The 13,707-nt window shown below is 51.5% G+C and overlaps 1 protein-coding gene across 2 annotated transcripts in view; it reads left to right on the top strand.

The window, feature by feature from the left end:
* GBA1 (glucosylceramidase beta 1) overlaps positions 1–13,045 on the top strand; it is a 37,505-nt gene extending 24,460 nt beyond the window's left edge. For both annotated transcript variants that reach the window (XM_073552374.1, XM_073552373.1), the window contains exons 8-10: positions 11,298–11,461; positions 12,353–12,469; positions 12,545–13,045. In XM_073552374.1, coding sequence (XP_073408475.1) covers positions 11,298–11,461; positions 12,353–12,469; positions 12,545–12,650 — 387 coding nt within the window. In that variant the 3' untranslated portion in view covers positions 12,651–13,045. The remainder of the gene's footprint in view (positions 1–11,297; positions 11,462–12,352; positions 12,470–12,544) is intronic.
* The last annotated feature ends 662 nt before the right edge of the window (positions 13,046–13,707 follow it).

Below are 13,707 nucleotides of genomic sequence, written 5' to 3'. Positions count from 1 at the left end.
ACACTATCCATGCCATGTTTCCTCTTTCTAGAAAGGTAAAATAGTGATAAGAAACATGACAGCAATATGGAACCTCCAGTGGCAAAGATTTTGTAGAAGTTAGGGATCCCGTCCATCAGCTAGGATTAGGGTCAGTGGTGAGTTGTCTGGGGTGGTGGCGATGGGGAGGGGAACAAGACAGGGATGTCCTCTGTTGCCCCTCCTATTTGCCATCACTATTGAACCCTTAGCATGTATTATTAGGGCCTCTAAGGAAGTGCGGGGATTTAGGGTGGGGGACCTGGAGGAACGCATCTCGCTCTATGCGGACGACATGCTTCCTTGAGGAATTTGGTAAGTGGTCGGGCCTCCTTTATAAATTGGAACAAATCGGTACTTATGCCTATAGACCCGTGTGTAGACATGCAGAGGTTAGAGGAAACCAATATTAAACTGGTAACAGAATTTAAGTATCTGGGGATCAATGTTACAGCTAAACCTGTTGACTATGTGCTTCTTAATCTGACACACCTGTTAGATAGATTTGTAACTAAAATTGATGCATGGTGTAGACTTCCCCTATCAGTTGTTGGGAGAGGAAATCTCATCAAAATGGTTTTAGTGCCCCAACTGCTCTATATACTTCATAACTCCCCGGTGTGGATCCCGGCATGGTACTTTCAGAGGGCTCATAGGTTATTCAGACAATTAATTTGGGAAAAAAATCAGGCTCGAATCCGTCTGGATTACCTACAAAGAGAAAAAACAAATGGGGGGCTGGCTATCCCAAATGCTTTGATCTACTATCTGGCGGCTCAGATTCAGCAACTGAAGGGTTGGGATCAGTGTGGTGCACTGGAGAAAAATGGGTGACTAGCAATTCAGAAATGCACCTGGAGATTACCAATGTATATGGTAGACGCCCGGGGAGGGGGAGACAAATTATCTCAAGCTCCAACTCTGGCCATGATCTATAAGGTTTGGGATAGAGGAAAGCACCTGTTGGGTGGGTCTGATTGCTCTTTGTTTACACCATTGTAGCATAATCCTAGTCTTCTGGAATTTCAAACTTTAGAAGGGTGCTTTGATTGGGAGGCGAAGGGGGTGACGACGGTGGCACACATTGTCTAATAATACATTAAAACAGTTTGAACAACTGCGCACTTAATTTAACATTCCCCATAGGTTTTTCTACAGATTTTTACAGCTCCGGCATGCGTATGCACCTCAGTTCAAAACTAGAGATCTTAGTATAAATCCTAATCCCTTGACAATGTTGGTGGGGGGCTTGGGCTCCAGAAGAGGACTGATTTCCTCCATCTATAGAAGACTTCTCAATGCATTCCACGATAAATGCCCCCTTTGCAGCAAAGATAGATGGGAGGAGGATGTTGGCCAGCTCTTAGATGATCAGTGGGACTGTGTGTTGAGTTCAGTGCCCTGTCTTTCATTATCGGAGGCCCAGAGATTATCGTAGGTGTATCTAATACATAGGAAATATAAAACACCTGCGTTCTTGCACAAAATCGCGAAAAGGAGTGACTCATGCTGCCCCCGATGTAGCCTACCTGATGCACACCTTATGCTTATGTTTTGGGAGTGTCCTTGGCTTGGACGGTTCTGGAATAATCTGAATACGTTGGCAAGAGTTTATGGTACAAGATTGCTCCCTGATCCAAAGGTCTGTGTGCTGGGTATTATACCAGATATTCCTGTTGAAGACCCACTGGCGATCGGTATGGCTAGAATGTTATATATAGCATGGAAAACTATTGCCTTGCACTGGAAGCGACGGTGAAGGAGTTTATTAATAGAGTCAATAGTTCTATAAGGCTGGAAAAATATTAAAAGAAAAGCTATCGGAAAATTTGATAAAATCTGGAGCCCATGGCTTAACACCCCAGGTTTGCCATCTCAAATGTTGTTGCTCGAGAATCTGTTCCCTATGCTTCGTTAATTATGGTACCCCCTATTCCCTCTTGGTTCCATATGATCTCTTGCTTTATGAATAGGTTTCATGAATATGTCTATTGCTCATTTTGCACTATGTGCCTGACTGTTCATAGTTCTATGCTGTACAAGTCTTAAGGGGGCTTCACACATAGCGATATTGCTAAAGCATCACCGATTTTGTGACGTAGCAGCAATATTGCTAGCGATATTGCTATGTGTGATACTTACCTCCGACCGGCTCCCCCGCTGGCTATCGCTGATCGCGCGAGAACGTCCTGGACCATTTCTCGTCGGCCTATTCCTGCTGGGCTTCCTGCTGGCGACGCATGGACGCGGGCGGGAGGACGTCTTCATCGCCGCATCTGACAGGTAAGTAACGACGGCCGACCGCTACTACGTCGCTGGTGAGATCTGCCTGTTTGGCAGCTCACTAGCGACCATTTAGCGATGCACCAGCGATCCTGACCGGGTCGTATCGTGGTTGGGATCGCTGGTGCATCGCTAAATGTGACAGGACCCTTATCTTGTTTCATATTGTCCCCCTTAAGAATTGTTTTGGTTTTTTTTTGTTTTTTTTTTCTACTATAAAATTATAGGTCACATTCTAAAGGACCCACGGTTACATTAGTTATAATCTGATAATGGGGTGGGGGGGGGTTGGGTTGTGTATAAGAGGTATGTTAAAACTGTGTGTACCTTGTCTCAATTTTGTAAGTTAAAACTGTTTAATAAAAATAATCTGATTTAAAACAAGTTAGGGATCCCATAATTTTCTGATGACCAGTCACATCCCATGACCAGCCCTGTTGTAAGTCACCGGAGGGGCACTATGTCAGTGTGTTAATAAAAGCAAATGCCAAAGTATGAGCATTATTGGTGTGCTGTGGTTCTGTACCGTTAGCCCCCCAAAACAAACAGCTCCCTTTCATAAGAGACAGTGCAAACCCTACAACATCATGTTTAGTACATTTCTTTTGTTTAGCCATTTTATTTGATTGTATGTATTGTATTCTGTCCATTTTGTATATTTTATTTTATAAACACTGCCTGCCTTTCTCCTTCGCCTCATTGGGGGATACAGGTACTGTGGGTGTATTCTACTGCCGCCTGGAGGCTGACACTGAGTGAAAAAAAGAGGTTAGCTCCTCCTCTGCCGTATACACCCTCTCCCCGATTGCGGGCGGAAACCAGTTTTTTGCTTAGTGTCTGTTGGAGGCACACGTCTGTCTGTTTCCAGACTGATTGAAAGGGTCCGATCTCCCCAAACCAACAACGGGCGAGAACGTGCGAGTGTCCCTCCACGTATCCTCTCCCGCAACGTGGGATATTGTCAGACCACGGAGGTGAGATATGGGCGACGGACCCTATTGAAGGGGTCCGATCTCCCCAAACCAACAACGGGCGAGCACGTGCGAGTGTCCCTCCACGTATCCTCTCCCGCACCGTGGGACATGATGCCGGACTTAGCCCTGTCAACCCTAGGGTATTGAAACCCTAGGCTGCACAGAGGCACAAGCGTAGTCCGTGCGGCCCCCACTGCCCCACCAATGCTAAGACTGCAGTGGGGCAAGGCGGCGGACGGTCCCTCTCCTCACCCCTTAAAGGGGTTAGATGGAGCTAGGGTGCCTGCACCGTCCTATTTTCATATGGCCCCCCTCCCCTCTACCTGAGCTGGACGGAGGTGGATGGCTGGGGAGGGCTCCTGCAGCAGCACAGGGCTGGAGCCCTTAGCTTCTCCCGGGCAGCAGCAGAGACGGGCGTCCGGTAGCGGCGGACCCGGTCCCGGCCTTGGATCTGGTGTCCGGCGGTCCGCCCCCCCCCCCCCCCAGGCGGATGGTAAAAAAAAACAACGAGGCAGCGGCTTCAGCCGGTGCTAGGCTGCGACCTGAAGTCCTCGCCCTTAGCGTCACGGAGGCCCCGCCTCCCCGTGGCCGGGGCGGCCGCCGAAGAAATTTAGGCCTCTGCTTCAGGCGAAACTAGGCCACAAACGAAAGTACCGCCCCCTGGATCCCTTTTTCCTCCGGGGGCCTGCCCGCAGTGGTGGCGTGCAGTTTGAAGCGGCACCTAGCATGCTTGAGGACACAGGGGACACAGGACTGAGGTAAGTGCTGCCCACCAGCCCCACAGAGAGGCCACGCTAATAGAAGCAAAGAGCGCCCTCCCCCCGGCGTTTTTTTCAGCACGGATGCCTGACAGGTACAGCATGTCAGGAAAACCTAAGACGCATACGTTCTTATACGCTGCATGCATCTCCTGTCGGTCCGCTTTTCCGCGGGCGCAGACCAAGCGAGTATGTGAAGCCTGCGAGTCCGAACGCGCTCAGGAGCCCTCCCCTGCGACTGAGCCCAGTGTACCAAGTCCCCCCGGAATGGGCTTTTTCACTGTCGCAATCTATGGCGTTACGAGAGCAATCGAGTCCCTTCGGGCCCCAGATAGGGGCGGGGACAGTGGCTCGCCTGTCTTAGAGGGGTCTTCTACCTCACTGGAGCCTCCGGCCTGCAGGGGCCGCTCTCACTCCAGGCAGACCCGAGGGAAACGAACCCACACGATGTCTCTCGGTCCATCCAGTGCCTCGGCATCCGTGAGCTCTGCTTCTCGCTCCCCGTTACCAGCAGTTGATAGCGAGCAAGGCTCAGGCTATGACTCGGATGAACCTCTTGACTTAGATACGCCGGGTGGTCAGGAAACGGTTGGCAGTCTCATAGAAGCCATCAACCAGACTCTGGGGATTGAGGATGATTCCTCTCTGGCTTTGGGCCATAAGGTGTCATTTAAGCGAGTCAAGCGTCCCCATAGAGTATTTTGCACTCACCCTGAATTTGAGGACATATTGCAACAACACAGAGAATGGCCGGACAGGCATTTCTCGGGCCAGAAGGCACTTGAGGTGAAGTATCCTTTTGCCCCGGATCTCTGTAAAAAGTGGACGGAATCCCCAACGGTGGATCCACCTGTGTTGCGCTTGGCTACAAAAACTCTACTATCCGTACCTAGTGGTTCTTCTATTAAGGATCCCACTGATCGTCTCATAGAGAACTTGGCTCGCTCAGTGTTTGAGGGTATCAGGTTCAGCACTCTCCCTCGTTCGCAGCAACGTGGGTAGCCAAGGCCATGATTTCTTGGTCAGAATCATTGAATAGAGCCTTGCAAGACATAGACCTACTAGCTGAAGTATCAGAAATCACAAATCAGATAGCCATGGCGGGGCACTACTTGATCAATGCATCTTTAGATGCGGCCAACTGCGCGGCACTTGCGGCCGCAAATGCAGTCTCCATTAGGAGAGCGCTATGGTTAAGGACATGGCGGGCCGATTCAGCCTCAAAAAAGTCCTTGACAGCGCTACCATACCAGTGTGGCCACTTATTCAGAGAGAAGTTAGATCAGCTCATCTCCGACTCCACAGGAGGCAAGAGCGTTTTTCTTCCTCAACAAAATGTCAAACCACCGTTTCGTCACCAGTTTCAGGTGCGTTTTTGGGCCTTTTGCAACCCCGAGTGGACTACGGCGGCTAATTCCTCCGAGTCAGGGTGCCCCAACCAGAATAGGGACCGACAGGTCTCATAGAGCCAACCCATTGAGGAGGATGAGTACTAACCAGTCCAGGTCGAGGGGATTCAGGTCCCAACGATCTTCAGCCAAATGACTCGGGGCATTTGTCAGGCGGCACCAGCAGGGTAGGCGGCCGCCTACTCCGGTTTCACCACGCCTGGCTCAGTGTCGCACATGACACGTGGGTGAGAGTGCTGGTGTCCACAGGGTACAAGATAGAATTTGTCAGGTACCCCCAAGACGATTTTTTATTTCCCGTCTTCCCAAAGGGGATACCCGGGCAAAGGCTCTACTAGGAGCCATCGATTCGCACCGCCACAACGGAGTCATCATTCCGGTACCGGAAAACGAGAAGACTCAGGGCTTCTATTCCAATCTGTTTGCAGTCCCCAAAAAGGATGGGACTCTCACACCCGTTTTGGATCTAAAGCTCCTGAACAAATTTATCAGGATCAGACATTTCCGGATAGAGTCGCTCCGTTCAGTCATATCGGCAATAGGGCAGGGAGAGTACTTGGCCTCTATCGATATTCAGGACGCCTATCTGCATATCCCCATTTTCCCTCCGCATCAAAGGTTTCTACGCTTCGCCATCAGCCGTCTACATTTTCAGTTTGCAGCGCTGCCCTTTGGGCTAGCCTCTGCCCCCAGAGTGTTCACAAAGGTCATGTCAGTCCCCATGGCCATCCTGCACTCCTGGGGCATAGTCGTATTCCCCTACTTAGACGACCTCTTGGTCAAGGGCCGTTCAAAGCGAGCATGCAAGGAAAGTGTCAGCATCACGCTGGATACTCTTGCCCGCTTAGGGTGGTTGGTCAATGTAAAGTCATCCCTTGTTCCAGCTCAGAGAATTTCCTTTTTAGGGATGACCTTTGACACTTGCCGAGGGTTGGTAATTCTACCTCGAGACAAGGCCCTAGCTCTCCGGCAGGGAGTGCGGGTACTGCGCCAACTAGTCCCTCACACCATCTGTTTCTGCATGAGAATTCTAGGAAAAATGGTGGCGGCGATGGAAGCGATCCCATTTGCCCAGTTCCATCTTCGCCCCCTGCAGCATGCCCTTTTGTCATCCTGGGACAAGAACCCGTTCACGCTCGATCATCGGTGCCGGTTGTCCTCTCAGGCCAGACAGTCACTAGAGTGGTGGACAATCAGTTCCTCCCTTTCCCCCAGATCAGTGGTTGGTGGTCACAACAGACGCCAGCCTCCTCGGCTGGGGAGCGGTTTTTCGCTACCACAAGACCCAGGGACGGTGGTCACCGCAGGAGGCACGTCTCCCGATCAACTTGTTGGAGATACGGGCGATCCGGCTGACTCTGCAACGGTTTCATCACCTTGTAGCAGGCCGCCCCGTCCGGATTCAGTTGGACAACGCCACGGCGGTGGCTTACATAAATCACCAAGGGGGCATCCGCAGCAGGGCAACCATGCGCAAGATAGGGCACGGTGATATCGGCGGTCCATATCCCGGGGGTAGAGAACTGGGCGGCAGACTTCCTCAACCGGCAGGGGCTTGCGTCCGGGGAATGGTCACTACACCCAGAGGTCTTTCAGCAGATTTGCCAACGGTGGGGAACACCGGATGTGGATCTGATGGCCTCCAGGGTGAACGCCAAGGTGTCCGTATTTGTCGCTCGATCCAGGGACCCGCAGGCAATCGCCGTGGATGCGCTGGTTCTGCCATGGAATCAGTTTCGCCTCCCAAACCTATTTCCCCCGCTGCCACTACTTCCAAGGGTCATCAAGAAGGTCAAGGCAGAAGGGGTGCCAGTGATTCTGCTGGCCCCAGACTGGCCTTGTCGGGCATGGTACGCAGATCTAGTGCAGCTGCTCGTCAACGTGCCATGGCTACTGCCTGAGTTCCCAGTTCTACTTTCTCAGAGGCCGATCTGCCACCCGAACTCAGGGGCCCTGTGTTTGACGGCTTGACCGTTGAATCTTGTATTCTGACGCAGGCGGGGTTTGGGCGCAAAGTGGTTGCTATGATGGTTAGCGCCCGGAAGCCTGCCTCAGCACGAATTTACCACCACACCTGGAAGGTTTTCTTTGCATGGTGTCAAGGCCACAGTTGTTCTCCACTGAGATTCTCCATCCCTAATATCTTGGCTTTTCTCCAGTCTGACCTAGACTCAGGCTAGGCCCCCAGTTCTCTCAGGAGACAGATATCTGCTTTATCCATCCTTTTTCAGCGCAGGATTGCTACCAACTTGCAGGTAAAGACTTTCATCCAGGGGGTCTCCCACTTGGTACCTCCCTATAAGGCACCTATGGACGCCTAGGACCTTAACCTGGTCCTAAGTGTTCTTCTCCATTTGTGCCACTACAGGATGTGTCTTTGTCATACCTTTCCCAGAAGGTGGTGTTCCTGGTAGCTATAACATCAATCAGGCGGGTCCCTGAGCTGGCAGCGTTATCTTGCCGAGCCCCGTTTCTGACCTTTCACAAAGACAAGGTGGTTCTCAGACCAGCTCCTCCTTTTTTGCCAAAAGTAGTTTCCTTGTTTCACATTGAGGATATTGTTTTGCCCTCTTTCTGTCCAGCACCGGTACACCGTGTGGAAAATGCCCTGCATACGTTAGACCTGGTGAGAGCACTCAGGAGGTACGTGTCGCGGACAGCACCCTTTCGTCAGTCAGACGCACTGTTCGTACTCCCTGAGGGTCCCAGGAAGGGATTTGCTGGCTCAAAATCGACCATAGCCAGATGGATTCGTTTGGCTATTCAGGAGTCCTACCGCATCAGAGGCGCGCTGATTCCAGCTGGGATCAGAGCACTCTCTACTCGGGCAGTGGGCGCCTCTTGGGCGCTTCGGCACCAGGCTTGCAAGGCAGCAACCTGGTCCAGCATGCACACGTTTACTAAACATTACAATCTCCATACTCAGGCTTCAGCGGATGCGAGCCTGGGTAGACGTTTTCTCCAAGCAGCGGTGGTGCACCTTTAGACAGGAGGTGCATGTAGCTTGGATCGGTGAGTCAACTTCCCACCCAGGGACTGCTTTAGGACATCCCACAGTACCTGTGTACTGTGTAATGAGGAAAAGGAGAAACATGGATTTTTGTGATAACTCACCGTAAAATCCTTTTCTCCGAGACGCTCATTGGGGGACACAGCACCCACCCTGTTAGCCAAGTTGGCTTCTGTTTTATTTAATTAATATGCTCTCTCTATGAGATTAGGGTGGTTATTTTCTAGACATGTTGTTACCTGCATTAAGGTTGATGTTGTCTGAATTTTGTTTTCCTACTGCTTTTGCACCAAACTGGTTTCCGCCTGCAATCGGGGCGAGGGTGTATACGGCGGAGGAGGAGCTAACCTCTTTTTTTTTTTTTTTTTTCCATTTAGTGTCAGCCTCCAGGCAGTAGCATACACCCACAGTACCTGTGTCCCCCAATGAGTGTCTCGGAGAAAATGATTTTACGGTGAGTTATCACAAAAATCCATGTTTCTGGAGTAATCCTCTGCTCCCCAGATATAATCACTAGACCGTGGGGACCTGTGTGTCACAAACAGTGCCTTCCCCTCTCCCACCAGTCCCGTAATGAAAACACGGGCAGGCCTAGATGGATTGAAACAGGTCAGTCATAGTGATGAGCGAGTATACTCGTTGCTCGGGTGTCCTCCGAGCATGCTCCGGTGTCCTCCGAGTATTTTGGCGTGCTCAGAGATTTAGTTTTCGTCAACTCAGCTGCATGATTTGCAGCTGCTGGACAGGCTGAATATAAGTGTGGAATGCCTGTTTGTTAGGGAATCTCCACATCTATTCAAGCTGTTTAGCAGCCGCAAATCATGCAGCTGAGGCGACGAAAACTAAATCTCCGAGCATGCCAAAATACTTGGAGGACAACCGGGCATGCTCAGGAAAACCCGAGCAACGAGTAGAATCGCTCATCACTAGTCTGTCACAATTTATTAATTACATAAGCAGAAAAAGGCATTTAAATTTTGTAACGGGCTCATTGCCGAAGGCCCTGTCTACAACAGACAGGTGAGCAGGCCTATGAGCGGTTTCGAACCCTTGCCCTTCTCCACATCTTCCGCTGTGACTTAGTATCATTAACAAGGTTTTTTTTTTTAATAAACGTACAAATAGTATAGCAATTAAATCACCGTTGAATATATAAGGGAGGGGGGGCAAAAGCTTCAAGGGGTCAACTGGAGGAAAAGGAAGTCACTGACCCCGGGCACCTGAATTTAACTCCGGTAGGTGTGGCTGGAGGACCCCTTTAATCCCATTGGACAGTTGGGCATCCCAATTAGTGCATCACCTGGGGAGTAGCGGGAGGGGGGAATTGGGCACTGAACCGTATTTTTTCTAGCTTTAGCCATATGGGCCCCCCAGTCAGAGGCACGTTCCTTATGCACTACCGTGCCTAACATTCAGCTGTTGCATATCATAGATAATAAGTTCTGCATTTGTGATCAGTTAAATGTGTTATTTTGCTGGCCACTATTTGTTTACCGCTTGCTCTTGTTCGGAACCATTAAGTTGGCTCAAACTTCGCATTGCTTCACGCTGCCGTTCATGGGTCCCTGCTATAGTTGCGGTGAGACAGGGGCTACTTGTGTTGGGCTCGTGAAGTTATCAGTTTCTGACCAACAACAACCGACATCCGCGGCTTCAGAGAAAGTTACAGTATTGTACCGACAAGTATTTCTGTATCCGGGTTTAAATAAATAAACCAAGTCTTGAATGGTACTGACCCTGTGTTCCTACATTTGAGTCTGCAAGCACTGAGTCTGGAGACACGCTTGGCTAGTCCAGCACATTTACGTGCAGTGGTGGTCTTGGAGGTGTTTGGGGTAGTTTCCATGTTAGATACTGCCCCGCGGCCCAGTTTTCGGAGGGATGGGATCTTGCTCTGCTTCATTATGTCACTGTACATGTTGGCACCATGGTTGCCTCAATGATCTGTAATCCCCCCCCCCCCCCACAGCCGGCAGCACACATTCACCCCAAACCATGACACTCCACCATGCCTGACTGTAGGCAGAACACACGTGTCTTTGTACTCCTCACCTGGTGCCACCACACACCCTTGACACCATCTGAACCTAATAAGTTTATCTTGGTCTCATCAAAGGAGGAGATATGGCTCGAATAGTCCCTGTCCTTAGCCTGCTTGTCTTCAGTACAGTGCTTGTGGCTTTCTTAAGCATCATATCTAGAGGAAGCTTACTTCTGGGATGACAGCCATGCAGAAAAAATGTGTCACCAGTGTGTGGCGTATGGTCGGAGCACTGACAGGCGGACCCCCCACCCCTGTAACCTCTGCAGCAGTGTGTATGGTCTGAACACTGACATGCGGACCCCCCCACCCCTGTAACCTCTGCAGCAGTGTGTATGGTCTGAACACTGACAGGCGGACCCCCACCATTGTACCCTCTGCAGCAATGTGTATGGTCTGAGCACTGACAGGCGGACACCTCCACCCCTGTACCCTCTACAGCAATGTGCATGGTCTGAGCACTGACAGGTGGACACCCCACCCCTGTACCCTCTGCAACAATATGTATGGTCTGAGCACTGACAGGTGGACACCCCACCCCTGTACCCTCTGCAGCATTGTGTATGGTCGGAGCATTGACAGGCGGACCCCCCCACCCTTGTAACATCTAAAACAATGTGTATGGTCTGAGAACTGACAGGCGGACCCCCCACCTCTGTTCCCTCTGCAGCAATGTGTATGGTCTGAGCACTGATGGGCGGACCCATACTCCTGTACCCTCTACAGCATTGTTTTGATTGCAAGGGTGTGAAGAATGTGCAGCTCACGATACAATGTAACAGTTTTATGATTTCCTGTCTGCAGGATTTGAATAATTATGTAACAGGCTGGACGGATTGGAACCTGGCCCTCGATGTGAGCGGGGGCCCCACCTGGGTGGGTAATAATGTAGACAGCCCCATTATTGTGGACCTGGATAGAGACATCTTCTACAAGCAGCCCAGCTTCTATCACATGGCACACTTCAGGTGAGCTCTCCCCGCCTGTGTGTGATGACCCCGGTGCCCTCCGCCTGCCTGTGTGTGATGACCCCGGTGCCCCCCGCCTGCCTGTGTGTGTGAAGACCCCAGTGCCCCCGCCTGTATATATGATGACCCCGGTGCTGCCCCGCTTGTCTGTATATATGATGACCCCAGTGCTGCCCCGCTTGCCTGTATATATGATGACCCTGGTGCCCCCCCACCTGCCTGTTTATGCCTGTATATGATGACCCCGGTGCCCCTCCGCCTGCTGTATATATGATGACCCCGGTGCCCCTCGCCTGCCTGTATATATGATAACCGCGGTGCCCTCCGCCTGCCTGAGTGATGACCCCGGTGCCCCTCCTCCTGCTTGTGTGTGTGTGTGATGACCCCCTCCGCCTGCCTGCCTGTGTGTGATGACCCTGGTGCCCACCGCCTGCCTCTGTGTGTGATGACCACGGTGTCCTCCTCCTGCTTGTGTGTGTGATGACCACGGTGTCCTCCTCCTGCTTGTGTGTGTGATGACCACGGTGTCCTCCTCCTGCTTGTGTGTGTGATGACCACGGTGTCCTCCTCCTGCTTGTGTGTGTGATGACCACGGTGTCCTCCTCCTGCTTGTGTGTGTGATGTCCCCGGAGCCCTCCGCCTGCCTGTGTGTGTGATGACCCCGGCCGGAGCCCTCCTCCTGCTTGTGTGTGATGACCCCGGTGCCCTCCGCCTGCCTGTGTGTGTGATGACCCCGGTGCCCTCCGCCTGCCTGTGTGTGTGATGACCCCGCTGCCCTCCACCTGCCTGTGTGTGTGATGACCCCGTGCCCTCCGCCTGCCTGTGTGTGTGTGATGACCCTGGCGCCTGTATATATTTTGACCACTCACCACTCTTATCTAACGCTTGCAGTAAGTTTATCCCTCCGGGGGCTCAGCGTGTCGGGTTGGATGCTAACCAAAAGTCATCCCTGGAGAGCGTGGCATTCCTTTGCCCAGATGGCTCGGCCGCTGTCGTCATCCTGAACAGGTAATGGCTCCTGGCATATAGTGTAGGGGCATCGCCGCCTTACACGCATCGGACTGATGGTTTCTCTTATTCCAGAGATTCCCATGACGTCAAGTTCTCCATTTCTGATCCATCACTGGGGACAATCGAAGCTGTGTCCTCGGCAGAGTCCATCCAGACATACGTGTGGAGGCGCCGCTGACTTCGTTACTGTGCACAGTCCTGGGGCGCCGTTCATCCTTCATGTGACATCCTGATGTGGCACCGGCGTAATTCACACTTCGGGGTTATAACAACCCAGTGGATGTGGTTAGCACTGCACAGGGGTTCAGTAATTATTACTGCACCTGGGCTCAGTGGTTTGCACTGTTATCTTGCACCGCTAGGGTCCTGGGTTCAAATCCTATCAAGGATGAAAACTGAAAAAAGTTTGTATGTTCTCCCTGTGTCTGCAGGGTTTCCTCCGGGTTCTCCTGTTTCCTCCCACATTCCACGTACTGATAGGGAACCTAGATTGTGAGCCCTGATGGGGACAGTGATGTATGTAAAGCTGCAGTATACGATGGCTCTATATAAATGAGAAAAATAAGTTCTATATTTCTAATACGTCCTGATATGTGATCTGTGATTCAGGGCCTGGCCACCAGGTGGTGCCCTTCACCAGTAGTCATGTATGGTCCTGATGTGTGATTGGTGGTCCGACCCTCAAGTTGCGCTCTTCTCCATCAGTCTTATATGGTCCTCATTTGTGGTCTGGCTTCCTGGTGATGCTTTCCCCTATAGATATGTATTGTTCTGATGTGGTCCATCCAGCCTCCGGGTGGCGCTTTCCCCCCAGCAGTACTGTATTGTCCTGATGGGTGACTTGTAGTGATGAGCGAACGTGTTCGCTACTACTTGGTACTCGCCCGAGTATCACTGTACTCGGCAAGCACCGAGAATTTCCGGGATTACTCAGCGGGAACTCGGGTCTCCACCCAGTTTTTTTAGCGGACTTTACAGAACCAATCATTCTGCAGGGATTGTCTACCAGGCACTGTAATGCCGCTGCCATCTTTGTTGTGGTCGTGCAGTAATTGACTGGCCGCACAGCATCATCAGGGGTATAAGAGACCGGATGCCGCCCTGCTCGCCGCATTCAACTCCGAATTGAGATACTGTAGGGAGAGCTGCTGCCGAGAGAGGGTCAGAATTGGGGATTTACTAGTGAGTGGGGGTTCTACCATCCTAAACAACTCAAATCCAGCTAAAGCAGCAGT

Source organism: Dendrobates tinctorius, unplaced genomic scaffold (genome assembly GCF_039654945.1).
Source record: "Dendrobates tinctorius isolate UK_male_01 unplaced genomic scaffold, ASM3965494v1 ptg000189l, whole genome shotgun sequence".
Taxonomy (NCBI): Eukaryota; Metazoa; Chordata; class Amphibia; order Anura; family Dendrobatidae; genus Dendrobates; species Dendrobates tinctorius.
The sequence above is the reverse complement of the archived record's forward strand: the minus strand, read 5'-3'. Positions and strand labels throughout refer to the sequence as shown.